This window comes from Phocoena sinus, chromosome 10 (assembly GCF_008692025.1).
Source record: "Phocoena sinus isolate mPhoSin1 chromosome 10, mPhoSin1.pri, whole genome shotgun sequence".
Lineage (NCBI taxonomy): Eukaryota > Metazoa > Chordata > Mammalia > Artiodactyla > Phocoenidae > Phocoena > Phocoena sinus.
Genome location: NC_045772.1, coordinates 102,440,788 through 102,458,825, shown reverse-complemented (window position 1 = coordinate 102,458,825; position 18,038 = coordinate 102,440,788). Strand labels below are relative to the sequence as shown.

At 59.1% G+C, this 18,038-nt stretch overlaps 1 protein-coding gene across 7 annotated transcripts in view; it reads left to right on the top strand.

The window, feature by feature from the left end:
• The window catches only part of MICAL3 (microtubule associated monooxygenase, calponin and LIM domain containing 3), a 193,820-nt gene extending 182,915 nt beyond the window's left edge, over positions 1–10,905 (top strand). For 5 of the 7 annotated variants that reach the window (XM_032644834.1, XM_032644833.1, XM_032644832.1 and 2 more), the window contains 2 exons: positions 7,911–8,010; positions 8,168–10,905. In XM_032644834.1, the coding sequence (XP_032500725.1) occupies positions 7,911–8,010; positions 8,168–8,630 (563 nt within the window). In that variant the 3' untranslated portion in view covers positions 8,631–10,905. The remainder of the gene's footprint in view (positions 1–7,910; positions 8,011–8,167) is intronic. The other 2 variants (XM_032644838.1, XM_032644830.1) reach the window with 1 other exon arrangement.
• The last annotated feature ends 7,133 nt before the right edge of the window (positions 10,906–18,038 follow it).

Here is an 18,038-nt window from a genome sequence, read left to right as displayed (position 1 = left end):
TGCACACATACCACACACACAGCCTCTGCACACCCACCACAGCCTCTGCACACCCACCCCTCCACACACAGCCTCTGCACACCCACCCCCCACACACAGCCTCTGCACACCCACCTCACACACACAGCCTCTGCACACCCACCTCACACACAGCCTCTGCACACCCACCTCACACAGCCTGACATCCACCACACACACACAGCCTCTGCACACACACCACACACACAGCCTCTGCACACCCACCTCACACACACAGCCTCTGCACACACACCACACACACAGCCTCTGCACACCCACCTCACACACACAGCCTCTGCACACACACCACACACACACAGCCTCTGCACACCCACCACACACACACAGCCTCTGCACACCCACCTCACACAGCCTCTGCACACCCACCCCACACAGCCTCTGCACACATACCACACACACAGCCTCCGCACACCCACCACAGCCTCTGCACACCCACCCCTCCACACACAGCTTCTGCACACCCACCCCCCACACACAGCCTCTGCACACCCACCTCACACACACAGCCTCTGCACACCCACCTCACACACAGCCTCTGCACACCCACCTCACACAGCCTCTGACATCCACCACACACACACAGCCTCTGCACACACACCACACACACACAGCCTCTGCACACCCACCTCACACAGCCTCTGCACACCCACCCCACACAGCCTCTGCACACCCACCACAGCCTCTGCACACCCACCCCCCATACAGCCTCTGCACACCCACCACACACACAGCCTCTGCACACCCACCCCCACACACAGCCTCTGCACACCCACCCCCACACACAGCCTCTGCACACCCACCTCACACAGCCTCTGCACACCCACCCCTCCACACACAGCCTCTGCACACCCACCCCCCACACACAGCCTCTGCACACCCACCTCACACACACAGCCTCTGCACACCCACCACACACACAGCCTCTGCACACCCACCCCCCACACACAGCCTCTGCACACCCACCACAGCCTCTGCACACCCACCCCCCATACAGCCTCTGCACACCCACCACACACACAGCCTCTGCACACCCACCCCCACACACAGCCTCTGCACACCCCCACCCACACACAGCCTCTGCACACCACCCACACACACAGCCTCTGCACACCCACCCCCACACACAGCCTCTGCACACCCACCCCCCACACACAGCCTCTGCACACCCACCACACACACAGCCTCTGCACACCCACCCCCCACACAGCCTCTGCCACACCACCACACACAGCCTCTGCACACTCCACCCCCACACACAGCCTCTGCACACCCACCCACACAGGCCTCTGCACACCCACCCCCCCATACAGCCTCTGCACACCCACCACACACAACAGCCTCTGCACACCCACCCCCCACACACAGCCTCTGCACACCCACCCACACACACAGGCCTCTAAGCACACCCACCCCCCACCAACAGCCTCTGCCCACACACCCACCCCCCACACAACAGCCTCTGCCACACCCACCACACACACAGCCTCTGCACACCCACCCCCACACACAGCCTCTGCCACACCCCACCCCACACCGCCTCTGCACACCACCACACACACAGCCCTCTGCACACCACCCCACACACAGCCTCTGCACACCCACCCCCCAATACAGCCTCTGCACACCCACCACACACACAGCCTCTGCACACCCACCCCCACACACAGCCTCTGCACACCCACCACACACACAGCCTCTGCACACCCACCCCCCACACACAGCCTCTGCACACCCACCCCCCACACACAGCCTCTGCACACCCACCACACACACAGCCTCTGCACACCCACCCCCCACACACAGCCTCTGCACACCCACCACACACAGCCTCTGCACACATACCACACACACAGCCTCTGCACACCCACCACAGCCTCTGCACACCCACCCCCCATACAGCCTCTGCACACCCACCACACACACAGCCTCTGCACACCCACCCCCACACACAGCCTCTGCACACCCACCTCACACAGCCTCTGCACACCCACCCCTCCACACACAGCCTCTGCACACCCACCCCCACACACAGCCTCTGCACACCCACCCCCACACACAGCCTCTGCACACCCACCACACACACAGCCTCTGCACACCCACCCCCCCATACAGCCTCTGCACACCCACCACACACACAGCCTCTGCACACCCACCCCCACACACAGCCTCTGCACACCCACCTCACACAGCCTCTGCACACCCACCCCTCCACACACAGCCTCTGCACACCCACCCCCACACACAGCCTCTGCACACCCACCCCCACACACAGCCTCTGCACACCCACCACACACACAGCCTCTGCACACCCACCCCCCATACAGCCTCTGCACACCCACCACACACACAGCCTCTGCACACCCACCCCCCATACAGCCTCTGCACACCCACCACACACACAGCCTCTGCACACCCACCCCCCATACAGCCTCTGCACACCCACCACACACACAGCCTCTGCACACCCACCCCCCACACACAGCCTCTGCACACCCACCCCCCACACACAGCCTCTGCACACCCACCACACACACAGCCTCTGCACACCCACCCCGCACACACAGCCTCTGCACACCCACCCCCCACACACAGCCTCTGCACACCCACCACACACACAGCCTCTGCACACCCACCCCCCACACACAGCCTCTGCACACCCACCTCACACAGCCTCTGCACACCCACCCCCCACACACAGCCTCTGCACACCCACCACACACACAGCCTCTGCACACCCACCCCCATACAGCCTCTGCACACCCACCACACACACAGCCTCTGCACACCCACCCCCCACACACAGCCTCTGCACACCCACCCCCACACACAGCCTCTGCACACCCACCACACACACAGCCTCTGCACACCCACCCCGCACACACAGCCTCTGCACACCCACCCCCACACACAGCCTCTGCACACCCACCACACACACAGCCTCTGCACACCCACCCCCCACACACAGCCTCTGCACACCCACCTCACACAGCCTCTGCACACCCACCCCCCACACACAGCCTCTGCACACCCACCACACACACAGCCTCTGCACACCCACCCCCCATACAGCCTCTGCACACCCACCACACACACAGCCTCTGCACACCCACCCCCCACACACAGCCTCTGCACACCCACCTCACACAGCCTCTGCACACCCACCCCCACACACAGCCTCTGCACACCCACCACACACACAGCCTCTGCACACCCACCCCCACACACAGCCTCTGCACACCCACCACACACACAGCCTCTGCACACCCACCACACACACAGCCTCTGCACACCCACCCCCACACACAGCCTCTGCACACCCACCACACACACAGCCTCTGCACACCCACCCCCCATACAGCCTCTGCACACCCACCACACACACAGCCTCTGCACACCCACCCCCACACACAGCCTCTGCACACCCACCTCACACAGCCTCTGCACACCCACCCCTCCACACACAGCCTCTGCACACCCACCCCCACACACAGCCTCTGCACACCCACCCCCACACACAGCCTCTGCACACCCACCACACACACAGCCTCTGCACACCCACCCCCCATACAGCCTCTGCACACCCACCACACACACAGCCTCTGCACACCCACCCCCATACAGCCTCTGCACACCCACCACACACACAGCCTCTGCCCACCCACCCCCCATACAGCCTCTGCACACCCACCACACACACAGCCTCTGCACACCCACCCCCACACACAGCCTCTGCACACCCACCCCCCACACACAGCCTCTGCACACCCACCACACACACAGCCTCTGCACACCCACCCCGCACACACAGCCTCTGCACACCCACCCCCCACACACAGCCTCTGCACACCCACCACACACACAGCCTCTGCACACCCACCCCCCACACACAGCCTCTGCACACCCACCTCACACAGCCTCTGCACACCCACCCCCCACACACAGCCTCTGCACACCCACCACACACACAGCCTCTGCACACCCACCCCCATACAGCCTCTGCACACCCACCACACACACAGCCTCTGCACACCCACCCCCCATACAGCCTCTGCACACCCACCACACACACAGCCTCTGCACACCCACCCCCCACACACAGCCTCTGCACACCCACCCCCCACACACAGCCTCTGCACACCCACCACACACACAGCCTCTGCACACCCACCCCCCACACACAGCCTCTGCACACCCACCCCCCACACAGCCTCTGCACACCCACCCCCCATACAGCCTCTGCACACCCACCACACACACAGCCTCTGCACACCCACCCCCACACACAGCCTCTGCACACCCACCTCACACAGCCTCTGCACACCCACCCCCACACACAGCCTCTGCACACCCACCACACACACAGCCTCTGCACACCCACCCCCCATACAGCCTCTGCACACCCACCACACACACAGCCTCTGCACACCCACCCCCACACACAGCCTCTGCACACCCACCTCACACAGCCTCTGCACACCCACCCCTCCACACACAGCCTCTGCACACCCACCCCCACACACAGCCTCTGCACACCCACCCCCACACACAGCCTCTGCACACCCACCACACACACAGCCTCTGCACACCCACCCCCCATACAGCCTCTGCACACCCACCACACACACAGCCTCTGCACACCCACCACACACACAGCCTCTGCACACCCACCCCCCACACACAGCCTCTGCACACCCACCTCACACAGCCTCTGCACACCCACCCCCCACACACAGCCTCTGCACACCCACCACACACACAGCCTCTGGCCTTAGTCGTGAATTTTCACCCAATATCAGATTCATGCACAAAGCCCTGTGGAGAACACAGAGAAGAGCTTAAAAGAAAGAGAAAACATGGCAGTTGCACTCACCCCGTTGCAAAGTAAAGGGCCTCTCAACCAACAGGTGGCTGCTTGGCCCTTGTGTTCACCTAAACAGGCTTGTTTCTAATGGTCCAGGCCCTGCCTACCACGTGGGGCCATGGCTCCTGCGTGTGCCCTGTGGTTCTGTGATGGTCCCTTGCTGACGGTCCCCGCTCCTGAGAGCCCCAGGCCCCGAGTCTAGAGATGTCCTCTGCACGACTTCCCAGCTTTGTTTCTGTGAGTTTTTGGCGTGTCCTGTCGTGCAGTCCGCAGTGTGACAGCGTCCCCAGCTGTGGCGTCGACCCTCTGCAGAGAGGGAAGGGGCAGAGGAAGAGGGGCAATCGGCTCTCTCTGGCTGTGGGGGGACAGAGATTTGGGCAGTGGGGACCGCCTCCGTGGGGACACGCTGGACCAACGAGCCCTGGCTCAGAATCAGAGCATCACAGGTGTCGGCCCTGGAGGCCCATCAAAGACTGAGCGCTGCCTCCGTGGCGGGGAGCTCCTCTATGGGTTCAGTGCCCAGAGAGCCCCCCAGCCCTTAGATTCACCCACGTGGTAACATCTGAGAACTCTCACTCAGGCCTGGCTATTCCACGGCAGCGGGCAGGCCTGCTGGCACTTTGGATGTTTTCACCGAGGGATCCCCAAACCCAAAAGGCCCCCAGATTGTCATCCCCAGCTCTCCCGCCCTCCCGGCAGGACCACAGGAGGAGGGAGCCCGCCCTCCCCAGGCCCGGGGCTGTTCCTGCTCAGTCTCTGTGCCGGATACAGGACTGAATTCATTTGTAGACGTGTTTCCCTCGCTTCTGCTTTTCCATTTCTTGTATTTTTTCTTTTCCTCCTGTTGTTCCTTTCTCACTTCGTTTGCTTTCTGTCCTCTGCTTGTTCTCACTTCTCCTCTCCCTCCCCCTCCACTTCCACCTCCCCCTCCTCTCTGTCCGTCTCGCCTCGTCCTCCTTGTTTGGCCCTTTTTGAAGTTGAGCCCAGTGGCGGGACTCCACGACGTAGACCTCTCTCCTTCTGCCCTTGCTGTGTCCAGGAAGGTAAAGTAAACCCCAACCTTCTCCCCACCGCCTCTCGGGGGGCCGTAGCAACACTAGTCAAACAGGGACCGGAAACCCAGCTCTTTCTCCTTCTTCTGGTACCTGGTAGCCCTGTTACAAACCCCCTGAGTATGTGGCAGTCCCTTACAAGGTACAGTATCCCTTCGACTGTCTCGGGGGGCTGGGGGGCGGGTGCAGGCAGGGAGCAGGTCCAGGTCTGGGGGCCTCAGGCTGCAGGCATCCCCGGTTCCAGGCCACCACTCGTGGTCGGGCCTTTCAGCCTCCAGTCCCGCAGATAGAGGGACCGGGACGCGGGTGAGGAGCCCTGCCCCGTGCGGCAGTGACGTGTGCTGGTGACGTCGAGGAATACTGTCCTTACAAAGACTGTTCTGCACAGATGCCCCAGTTCCTTCCAAACCACTAAAAGCAGACTTCTCTGCCCTGTGTCTTGCTGAGTGTGTGTGTTTTAAGTTTGTCTGGTTTGCAGTCCCTTGTGGTGGTGATGGTCGTTGACAAGGCATGCGGGCGGGGCCGGGGAGTGTGACCACGGCTAACCCGCTAACCTTCCTCTGCTCTCCCCGGCGCTCGCTCACCGCTGACCACCACCAGCTGCGTCCACCTCGGCCGTCCCTCCGGAGCTGGCTCGAGCGCTTCAGGAGGCATCCTGGCGCCCAGAGAGCTTACCTGCCCCGGGCCCCGTGCTCCCCGTACGCCCCGCGGGTGCCCTGTGCAGAGCCGCTCAGGAAGGAACGCGCGGAGCTGGATGGGGGCTACCGGGCGGTCGGGAGTGCTCTGGCCCTGGTGCCCAGCACGCACTCCGCAGCGGCCAGGACCCAGGACAGTGCAGTGCAGACGCGGCCCCTGCCCTCGCGTGTGGTGGGAGGTCGGGGTCCCTGAGAGCCACCCCGTGTGTTCCTGGGCTTGGTTTTACTGGGAGAGGACTTCTGACCAGTGACCCGTAAAGCAGAGGCACTTGGAGAGACCTCCCCGTCCCGGCCTCTTAGCCCAGCCGGGGGTGGACTTGTGGGGCCCATGAACACCTGGAGTCCTTGGCAGAGGTATTGGATGTGTTCACGTGCAGTTTTCCAGGAAGAGAGTCCCCAGGTTTCCTGAGACTGTCGAGTGGCTTGTAATCTGAAAACAGCGAAGAGCCACCGCAGTCTGGCTTCTGCGTCTGGGCAGGACCCACTACGGCCGTGGGCTTCCTTGTGTCCCCTCCGTGGGCTGTGGCTCCTTGGAAAGGTCTTCCTTCCCTCCTGCGGCGGCTGAGCCCGAGGGGGCCAGGCCGCTCCTGGTGGAGACGGGTGTCAGCTGAGTAGGGTGCACCAGCCCCAGAAGCTGCTGCTGGGCTTGGATCAGAGCAGGGGCTTGGGGGGAGCCTGCCGTCTCCCTGCCCTGGTGAGAGTCCCCACACCTCCCAGGGACGTACTGCGTCTGCCATGCAGGGGTCGTGGCAGCATCTGTCAGGAAGCCGCAAGTTGAGAGGCACCTCCCTGGTCAGGGTATCGGAAACGAGGAGGCTTCGGGGCAGTGACCCTGTGGAGGTGCCGTAGTGAGTGTCCCCGGAAAGGAGGGCCGAGTACCCTTTTAATCTCCATTTGCCTCTTCATTAGACTGGCCTCAGAGCAGGCCTAGTACCTAGCAAGTACCAAATACGCGCTAGATGAATGAAAAAGAGAAAAAAGGAGGGCAGAGCACTGAAAACATGCCAAGAGAAAGCAAGCGGCCGAGCAGGAAAGGTCCAGGCGAGCTGCCTCCAGTGGCTGGGGCGTGAGGCCAGCCGGAGGGACAGAGGAAGGTGCAGGCTGGGGACCCTTGGGGGTGGGCGTCCTCGTGCCCGAAGGCAGACTGGGCCTGGCCCGGGAGCGTCAGGCAGCGCCCTGCTGGGCTCTCTGCACACTTTCCCTGTTGCCGCGTCCGGGCTGGGGACGACGGCACGGCCTGCCCGACACGCCCTCTCTCGGCAGGCATGGGCAAAAAGGACGACCCCAAGCTGATGCAGGAGTGGTTCAAGCTGGTGCAGGAGAAGAACGCCGTGGTGCGCTATGAGTCGGAGCTCATGATCTTGTGAGTGGCCTCGGGTCTGGGGGAGCCGAGGTGGGATGTGGGCGCAGGGCCCGTCGCAGCAGGAGCGCAGCCCCCTCCCAGTTTAGGGGGTGCGGAACTGTGCCACCCCCCACCAGTCACTGGCTCGTTTTCCCCCCCAAATCCCCGGAAACCCCAGCGCCCGGGAGCTGGAGCTGGAGGACCGGCAGAGCCGGCTGCAGCAGGAGCTCCGCGAGCGGATGGCCATGGAAGGTAGGAGGGGCGGGGAGGCAGGTGTGGGCCGCTGCCTCTGGCGCTGGGGACTCACGTGTTTGGTTCTGCCCAGATCACCTGAAGACAGAGGAGGAGCTGTCGGAGGAGAAGAGGATCCTGAACGAGATGCTGGAGGTGGTGGAGCAGAGAGACGCCCTGGTGGCCCTGCTGGAGGAGCAGCGGCTCCGGGAGAAGGAGGAGGACAAGGACCTGGAGGCCGCCATGCTGTCCAAGGGCTTCAGCCTGAACTGGTCCTGAGCGCCGCCCGGCCCTGGCTGGTCTGTGCACCGTCCGACCCGGGCTGGCTGCTCCCAGACCACCCAGATCCGAGGTCGGAGTGGGCCTGCTGCCTCCTGGGAGTTTGCACTCAGACCTCCTCGTGGCTCTGAGAAGCAGTCAGACACCGAGCTGTGGGAGCCCCAGTGAAGACGGTGGTCCAGTAGTGCAGCCTCCTTGAAGAGGCCTCCCTGCCCTCCTGCTTCAGAGACGGGGAACGCGGATCCTGGGGGGACGCCTGGTTGATGGGACGCGGCTCCGCCCCGATCCCCAGGCCCAGGGGGCCAGCGCAGACTTCATCCAGGGCTGAGGAGGCCCGCCCCGCGGCCCAGTGCCACGCTCCAGGCCTCTCCTGGCTGTGGCCTGAGGCCTGAGGCTGCTGCATTTGCTTTTAATTCACAACACTGGAAGATACTGACTTCAGGGTCGGGCAGAGACCCTCTTCTGGCCCCACCACAGGCCTTCGGCCTTGTCACGGGCTCCTCGTGGCGGGCGGGAGGCCTCGCCTCGTTCCTGGGTTTGCCCCGAACGAAGCTGACAGCCTGGGAGGTGTGGCCTCTTTGTCAATTAACTTATTTTTTTAATACTTGAAAAGAAGCAACTTCACTTTTATATCTTTACCAGGACACTGATTGCTTGGCACCTGGGTAGGGGTGTGGAGGTGGGTCCCAGCTGACCGCGCTGTCACTCAATTCATTACTCTTTCATCGTGGGGCTGACCTGAACCCTCAGGTCAGCAAGACCCCCGTGTGGGCCCGGCGTGCAGCGCCCGTCCTCCTGTGCCCGGCCCCGGGCGTCCGTGTCTACACCGCTCGCTTGTCAAGGACGCGTTTGAGCTGCTGGAGGCCACACCATGAGGCACAGATGCCTCTTGGCCTCCCTGTTGGAATCCTGGCTCTGCAGAACCCATTTTTCCTCCATTTTGGTGCCGAGATCTCACCTGCCACAGCACGTTTATTAAAGAAAGTTTTAGGCCGGCTACACCAGCGCGTGGGACCCTGCTCAGCGAGGCCCAGATCCAGCCAGCTGGAGCTGCAGTGACGGCACACTGGGGGACTCCAGTTGGGGCCCCCCACACACACACATGAGCTCCGGCCCAGCTCCAGCCCAGCACCTCTTCGTGGGGAGGTACTGGACAGGAAGCACCGCGGAGCCAGCTCGTGCCGTGGCTCAGCCAGAGGCCGGCAGTGTCCAGCCTGCAGAGCCACTGTTAGACTCTGCAGGGGCCGTGCTCGTCCACAGAGGAGCGAGGGCAGTGCCAGGCCAGTCCCGAGGCCCTCCAGCCGACTCCTGGTAGAGCGGGACTGCGTGCAGGGAAGAGAGCCTCAGGGCAGGACAGGGGGCGTCCACACCGACCTTGGGACGTCCCTGGGGAGCCACATCGTGCCTCAACTTGAACAGTCATTCTCACTGCAAAGGAGCAAAGAGCTGTCTTCTTCAGTCTGTCCCAAAGCTGCCGTCTGGAATCCAGGGCACGCGCTGCTCCAGCCCTCGCGGCTCTGACCGTCACCTCTTGCTTGATGAGGTAGAGCCTCCATTTCTATTCTCGTTTCTTAGAAGGGGGAGCGGAGGGTGTTCTAGATCCCATCCTTAAATCCCAGCCTTCCAATAAAATTGGGCTTGGGACAGAATTCATCGCCTGTGTGGCCTTTGCCTACCCTTCCTACCCACCGCCCCGGTGCACCGCAACTGCCAGGCCCGTCCCTCGAGCTTCTGCCCACCCAGGACGAGGACAAGTTTACAGAGTGGCGAGGAGGGACATGACACCCGCCCCTGCGGAAGCACACCGTGCCTGCAGGAACGAGGACGGCCTGGAGGCTGCAGAGAAGCTCGGAAATGCTCCGCCACTCCCTCCCGCAGGGCTGCGACTTCAGGTTCTAGTCGAGCACTTTTTCTGAAAGCTCCCGTTTTATAACCACTAGTTTGCAGGTTGTTGTAGTGCCCTGCTGACGGGCTGCATGCAGTGTTTCCCAGCTCTGGAAATGCACTCAGCTCCTGTCAAGTCCCCTTGAAGGCAGGGCAACAGGAAATCTCTCTCTGAAATGCCACGGCGTGAGCAGGCCCAAGCCCGAGGCCCGTGCAGGGAGAGCCGGGTTCAGCTCCAGCAGGGCCAGGGCGGCAGCGCACCTCGCCTCAGTCCGAGGCCACCAGCAGCTCCACCTGAGGGTCCAGTCCTGCTCAGATGGCGTCTTCTGGCCTTTGCCCCGGGAGCTGTCCTCCAGCTGCTCTGACCAGCAGTGATAGACTATCCACTATCTTTTCAAAGAGCAGAATTTTTTCAGTGGGGCAGAAAGTGGAGAGAGTTTAAAGAAAATTTTAAAGGTGGTAACAACTGATCTACAAAGGGGAATGGGCCATTTTATGCGCAATAAAAGTTTTTAAAACAAGTACGGAGGGTATTCTTGGCATGAGCCAGGGCACGCTTTTTGGTGGGTTGGTGTCCACACGTGGTGGCACCTGTCAGTGTGTGTATGGGTTTGAGGAATACAACCTTTGTGCTTTCTCAGCCGACTTTATTTTTGTCCATGTTGTCCTGGTCTGGCCACCTGCTGACACCCGTTGAGAAACTGTGTGTAACACCCAGGGTGTACGAGGCCGCCCTCCAAAGCAGCGCCAGGACCCTCCCGGAGAGATGCGCGTTCTGTGAAGTGGTCTCCTCGTCAGGGTGACCCCGAGGCCCTGGCAGCCCGGTGCTGTAGGCTCTGCAGCCTGCAGGCCTAAGTCGATGAGATGTATCCACCTCCCCAAGTACATTCAGAGCACAGGGTCTTGGGATCCCTGATGTTGAGGCCCCAGCGCCCTCCTTGTGCGCTGGCTGCGGGGCGTGTGGCTGGCCTCTGTCACCGTGGAGCTAATCCCAAAGGCACAGGGCTTCCCTCTGGGGTGGCAGCGGGCGGGGTCGGTGCTGGGCCAGCTGATTCCCAGAGCCTCCGGCACCATGTGCGCATCAGGTAGAAAAACAAGCAGCGTGGCCCTCGATTCCTCAAAGGAAGTCTGGGTCAGGGACTGTGCCTGGTGGGGGCAGTGGGGCTGGTGCCATCTGTGCTGACCCCCTTTTGTTCCTAAGAGGGGACCCTTGATCAGAGATGGAGACAGGCAGGGTTTGGCTGTGGTTCACAGGCACCCACGTGGTAGGAGGTGATGGTGGCTTCAGGCAGACAACTGAGGGAAGGCTGCCCTGCAGCTGCCACCATTCGTCCAAGAACCCATGTCCGTGGCTCCAAAATCCCTCCTGAACCCTGATCCCCACGGTCCCAGAGTGGGAAATGGGAAGGACAGAACCGGCTGTTGTATTGCCCGGAAGACTCCCCGAGTGCGGCTCGGCGGGGAGGGAGGAAGCATCCCCGGGTGGGCCAGCACCCACAGCGCACAGAGACCTCCAGTGCGGTGCCCAGGGGCCGGGGCTGCCGGGCTTGGCAGGGAGCGTTTTGTGGCAGCCCCACGCCCATGTCCCCTCTCTGAGGTGGCCTTGCAACTTGGACTTCAGCGGGGCAGTGGAGAAGGCCCCTGATTCCAGGACAGACGTGGAGAGAGTGCCCAGGGTGCACACAAGCACACACGCTGCCCCTGCTGGCTGAGGGTCTCGGACCTCTCGGGGTTTCCGGTCACTAAGTCACTCAACAACCCGCTTCCGCCGCCTGCAGCGTGTCCAGGGCAGCGCGAGCCGGGGAGGCGCCTCGGCCCGCACCCGCGTCTGCCTCAGGCAGAGGGAGCAGCGGGACGGAGCACGCGGGGGCAGAAAGGGGGCGGCCCAGGGGCGGAGGGCGTGGGGACTGGGGGCCCCGGGCGGTACTCACCTCTCTACCTGTCCTTTGAGGTCCACAGCCTCGGCTCTGTCTTGGTGGGAAAGCGCCTTGAAGGTTGGGAGCTGGTCCACCCCCGCCCAGGGCCAGACCTTTCTCCAGGGCTGGGGTGGCCCTCCCTACACGTCAGCCAACCTCCCGCAGCCTCCAAGCAAGTTACTGGGCCTCCCTGGCCTCCCAGACTGACCCCTCTGAATGCACCACGACCCACTGGGTTCTGTGGGGCGGGCGGGGAGCACAGAGGAGGAGCTTGGAGGGGCCTGGGTGCTGGAAAGAGCTCTCCCGGCCTCTGCTGGTCTGGCTCTTGGTCTAGAGCGGGGAGGGCCCATGGCCCCGCGGCCCGATTCCCACTGCACGCCTGGTACCCACAGCCCTCGGGATGTGAGATGTCAGCCCTCGCAAACTGGCTGTCAGTCTGCATCCTGGTGACGGGATGGAGGAAGGCTGGACCCCACAAATCCCGAGGCAGCTGGGCGCCAGGAGGGAAGAAGTGGCGTCAGCGGCCGTGGAACCCTGACCCCTAGAGAAGGCTGGGGCGGGGGTGCTGTGGGAGGTGGAGTGTGAGCCTAGCTGCTGCCCAGAGCCCCCATCCCGAAGGGATTTGTCTTGGGGAAGTCAGAGGCCTCACCTCCTCAGCTTGAGGGGACAGGTGCCCGTCGAAGCAGCAGCGACTGTGGGAGTCCCCTCGGAGCCCTGGCCTCAGCCCTGCAGGCTCCAGGGCCCCTGGCTGGTCCAGCCCCACACAGGCCCTGCGGTGCAGGCAGCTCAGGAGGAGGGCGGCGGCACATCCCTGTGCCCCCTTCTTCCCCTTCCTGCCCCTTTAGAGCCCAGCTCCCTCTGCCCGGACCACCTCGCACACGCAGACCTCTGGCTCCCGGCTGCCCACATCATGGCTTGGTGTTTGTACACATTACAGATCAGACGCCAGTAGGTCTTAACATCCATCACCTCACATAGTTTTTTCCTGCAGTGAGAACTTTTAAGATCTACTCTCTCAGCAACTTCCACATACATGACACAGCAGTGTTAACTACAGTCACCATGCTGAACATTTCATTCCCAGGACACATTTGTTTTATAACTGGAGGTCTGTACCTTTCGACCCCCTTCACCCATTTCACCCACTCCCTGTCCCTGTCTCTGGGAGCCACGAATCTGCTCTCTGTGTCCATTTTTCTTCCTTCCTTTCTCTCTCTCTCTCTTTTTGGCTGTGTTGGGTCTTTGTTGCTGCGTGCGGCTTTCTCTAGTTGCAGAGCAGGGGCTACTCTTTGTTGTGGAGCACAGGCTCTAGGCAGGCGGACTCAGTACTTGCAGCACGCAGGCTCAGTAGTTGTGGCTCGTGGGCTCTAGAGCGCAGGCTCAGTAGTTGTGATGTACAGGCTTAGTTGCTCCGCAGCATGTGGGATCTTCCCGGACCAGAGCTCAAACCCGTGTCCCCTGCATTGGCAGGTGGATTCTTAAGCACTGCACCACCAGGGAAGTCCCCAGGTTTTGTTTTTGTTTTTAGATTCCACATGTGAGATCATACAGTATTTGTTTTTCTCTGACTTATTTCACTAAGCCATAATGCCCTCAAGGTCCACCCACATTCTTGCAAAGAGCAGGAACTCCTATTTGTGGCTGAACAGTATTCCATTTATAGATACACACACACACACACCACACATGTGGCTCACATCTTCTTTATCCATTCATCAGCCAATGGACTCTTCGGTTGTTTCCATGTCTTGGCCATGGTGAATAATACTGCAGTGAACAGGAGGATGCAGGTGTCTCTTCAAGATAGTGATTTCATTTTTTGGATAAATACCCAGAAGCAGAATTGCTAGATCATATAGTAGTTCTATTTTTAACTTTTTGAGGAACCCCCATACTGTTCTCCATAGTGGCTGCACCAGTTTACATTCTTACCAGCAGTGCACAAGGGTTCCCTTTTGTCCACACCCTCACCACCAACACTTGTTATTTCTTACTTTTTGATAATAGCCATTCTAGCAGGTGTGGGTGATCTCACTGTGGTTTTGATCTGTATTTCCCTGATGATTAGTGATACTTAGCTTCTTTTCATGTGCCTGTTGGCCATTTGTATGTCTTCTTTGGAGAAATGTCCAAGTTCCTCTGCCCATTTTTCTAATCAATTTTTTTGCTTGTTTTTGCTGTTGAGTGGTGTGAGTTTATATATATATGTATATATATATATATATATACACATTTATATATATATATATACACACATTTATATATATGTGTATATATATATATATATATACACACACACATATATATATATATATATATATATATATATATATTTTTTTTTTTTTTTTTGTGGCAGCTCCGCATAGCATGCGGGATCTTAGTTCCCCAACCAGGGATGGAACCCAGGCTACATTGGAAGTGTGGAGTCTTAACCACTGGACCACCAGGGAAGTCCCTTTTATATATTTTGGATATTAATCCCTTATCAGATGTATGATTTGCAAATATCTTCTCCCATTCCATAGATGGCCTTTTTATTTTGTTAATGGTTTCCTTTTAAATTTGATGTAGTCCCACTTGTTTATTTTTGCTTTTGTTGCCTTTGCTTTTGGTGTGAAACCAAAAAAAATGATTGCAAAGATTGATGTCAAAGAGCTTACTGCCTATGTTTTCTTCTAGGAGTTTTCTGGTTTCAGGTCTTACATTCAAGTCTTTAATCCATTTTGAGTTGATATTTGTGTGGGGGGTAAGACAGTGGTCCAGTTTCATCCTTTTGCATGTAGCTGTCCAGTGTTCCCATCACCATGATAGGGGTCACTGTAGGAGCGGCCAGCAGCCAGAAGCAGCAGTGAGAAACCTCAGGAAAAAGTAGAACCGAGGTCAGGCTCTGGCTCTGCTTAGCTGGCTACACCTCTCAGTCAGAACCGCACTGCAGGACTTCCCTGGTGGTCCAGTGGTTGACTCAGTGCTTCCAATGTAGGGGTCGTGGGTTCGATCCCTGGTCGGGGAAATAAGGTACCGTGAAGTGCGGCCAAAACAAAAAAACAAAACGCACTGGGTTTTGTGTTCTGTTTTCATTGCCGAGACCATCATTCTGTTGGTCTATGTATTTATTTTCTCATTTTTAACACATGGATGGATTATAAAGTCCACAGTATAGCAGAAGCTGCAAATTAGAACTGGGGGCTGGACCGGGGAGAAGGGACCTTGGGGGGCCTACTGGTGTGGGTCCCACCTGGCCTAATGGGCAGTGGCTGGCACAGTGTTCAGGATGAGATCCCACTGCTCACCTAGCCTCCTGCCCTCCCATGTCACCCACTCCGCACAGCGATGTCCCCTGCATGCAGAATGCCCTTCCCCTCTCGCCACATCTGGTCCCTTTCTGGCTTTCAGCTGCTAGTTTAGATGTCACCTTCTTAGACGACCCAGTCCCGCTGGCCACCCCGCTGGCCACTCGCCCTTATAGCACCCTGCTCAGCATTCAGTGCGGCACCCACCTCCTGTTCACACGTTCATTCCACGCTGAGTGCCCCTGGGTACCGCGGCGAGAGAATGACATTCCAGGGAGGGGACACCTTCCAACACACACACACAATTACATCATATTTCAGGTGAAACGTGCTGGACAGAATGGAGTCAGGCCCAGGGAAGTGCAGGGACAGTGGCAGGATTCGAGCAGAGAGGGTGCAGAGCACGGAGGACTTCATGGGCTATTGAAAAGGCCCCAGGAAATCCAAGAGGGTTTTCAAGAGTGGGGTAACAACACCTGACATTTTTTTTTTTTTTTTAACCCCTGACATTTTACAGCAGGAGGGAGGATACTGGAGCCAAGGTGGCAGGGAGAGAGCGGTTAGGAGGCAGCTGCCCTGACGGGAGGAGGGGCAGCTTGGACCCTGCGCAGGTGGGAGCTGCCGGGATGCTTGGGCACGGCTGGCGGGAGTGCGGAACGGCACAGCCACTCTGGAAAACCGACAGTCTCTGATAAAATTAAACATTCCCCAGCGCTATGCCCCAGCAGCCCCACTCCTAGGTATGAGACTGAAGAGGAGTGAGGACACACATCTACAAAAAGGTTGGCAGGACAGTGTTCACAGCAGGACTACTGTGACTGCCATCTGGGGAACATGTTGCTGCCGGAGCCACAGCAGCCCTTCACGGCCCAGGAGGCTGTGATGTGGAAAGTGAAATCACAGTCAGAGGCCTGTGTAAAAAGGCAGAGACGCATGTCATCCATCACTCAGGTTTAGCGGTCAGAAGCTGTGAGAGTAAGAGGAGAGTTGGGTGGTGCTGAGGCTGGAAGGATTACTGGCTTGATGCATTGGTTTGAAGTTAAACTCCTCCTGACAAGACCACAGTGAGAGCCTGGGAGCAGCTTTTAGGCAGCATGATTTGGCCTGGCTGGTCCACATAGGGTACTGGCAACGCATTTATGGTCCTAGAGATGAACTTACGGCTCCAGAGTGTGGGTGTGGGTGGGTGGGGACTGATGGCTTATGCAGGCGGCCTCAGCGGCCAGGTGAGGAGTTCTGTCCCTGGCCATTGCAGGGAGAGAGTGATGAGCTGGGACCCCTGATGGGTGGCTGGTCCTGTTGTCCCTTCACACCAGTCATGTGTCTGTTGGGATGAACCTGCTCTCGTTCAGATTTTCTAGATTGTCCCTGTTCATACTTCCTTCAGAGCTGCACATAAAAGCCAAAACTTTCACTTAAAGTTAGGTGTGAGACAAAGTTGGACTCTTGCAGTGGAAATTGGCAGCTCCATCCTTTCCTTGCAGGGCTGTGAAATCAGTCCCTCACTCTCTCTCTCTTGTTTTGACTGCCAGGAGCCCCATTTAAAAGTACTTGCTGTTTAATACTTTTATCACTTGGATATGCAGCTCTGATAAAGAAATCAAGTTGGGACACAGATAACACTGCCTAGATTTAAAAACTGTTCCCTCAGTGGCCTCTGCAGGGGCACGTGGTTCCCAGTTGCTATTATGTGATCTTTATTACATAGTTTTTTTTTTTAATTAATTTATTTTTGGCTGTGTTGGGTCTTCGTTGCTACACGCGGGCTTTTCTCTAGTTGCAGAGCAGAGGCTACTCTTTGTTGCAGTGCACGGGCTTCTCATTGCAGTGGCTTCTCTTGTTGCAGAGCACAGGCTCTAGGCACGCGGGCTTCAGTAGTTGTGGCATGTGGGCTCTAGAACGCAGGCTCAGTAGTTGTGGTGCACGGGCTTAGCTGCTCCGCGGCATGTGGGATCTTACCGGACTAGGGCTCGAACCCGTATTCCCTGCACTGGCAGGCGGATTCTTAACCACTGCGCCACCAGTGAAGTCCCTATTACATAGGTTTTATTCACTGTAAAATTGGTGCCACAGTTATTTAAGAAAAATTGGAAAGTACAAAAAAGTAGAAAATCCTGCGATTTTATCATTTCACTGTAACCAGCCCATGGTTTCTGGTTATATTTCTTTCCGGTCTTTTTTCTTCTTTTTAAAATTCGGTTTCTATTCCTGAGTTCGCGTGTAGCGACTGCCCTGGTCCCTGGAGGCCTCTGTTCCTGCTTCTCCGCGCGCGGCCTCCAGGGACCTGGCGAGGGGCGGGGCCTGGAGGTGGGCCTGGGGCGGAGCCTTGTCGGGGTGCGGCCGGGAAGGGGCGGGGCCGCAGCAAGGTTGAGGAAATGATGGGGTGGGGGCGTGGCCGGGGCGGGGCGGCCGTGGCCGGCAGTGAGGGGGCGGAGCCTTGTCGGGGCGG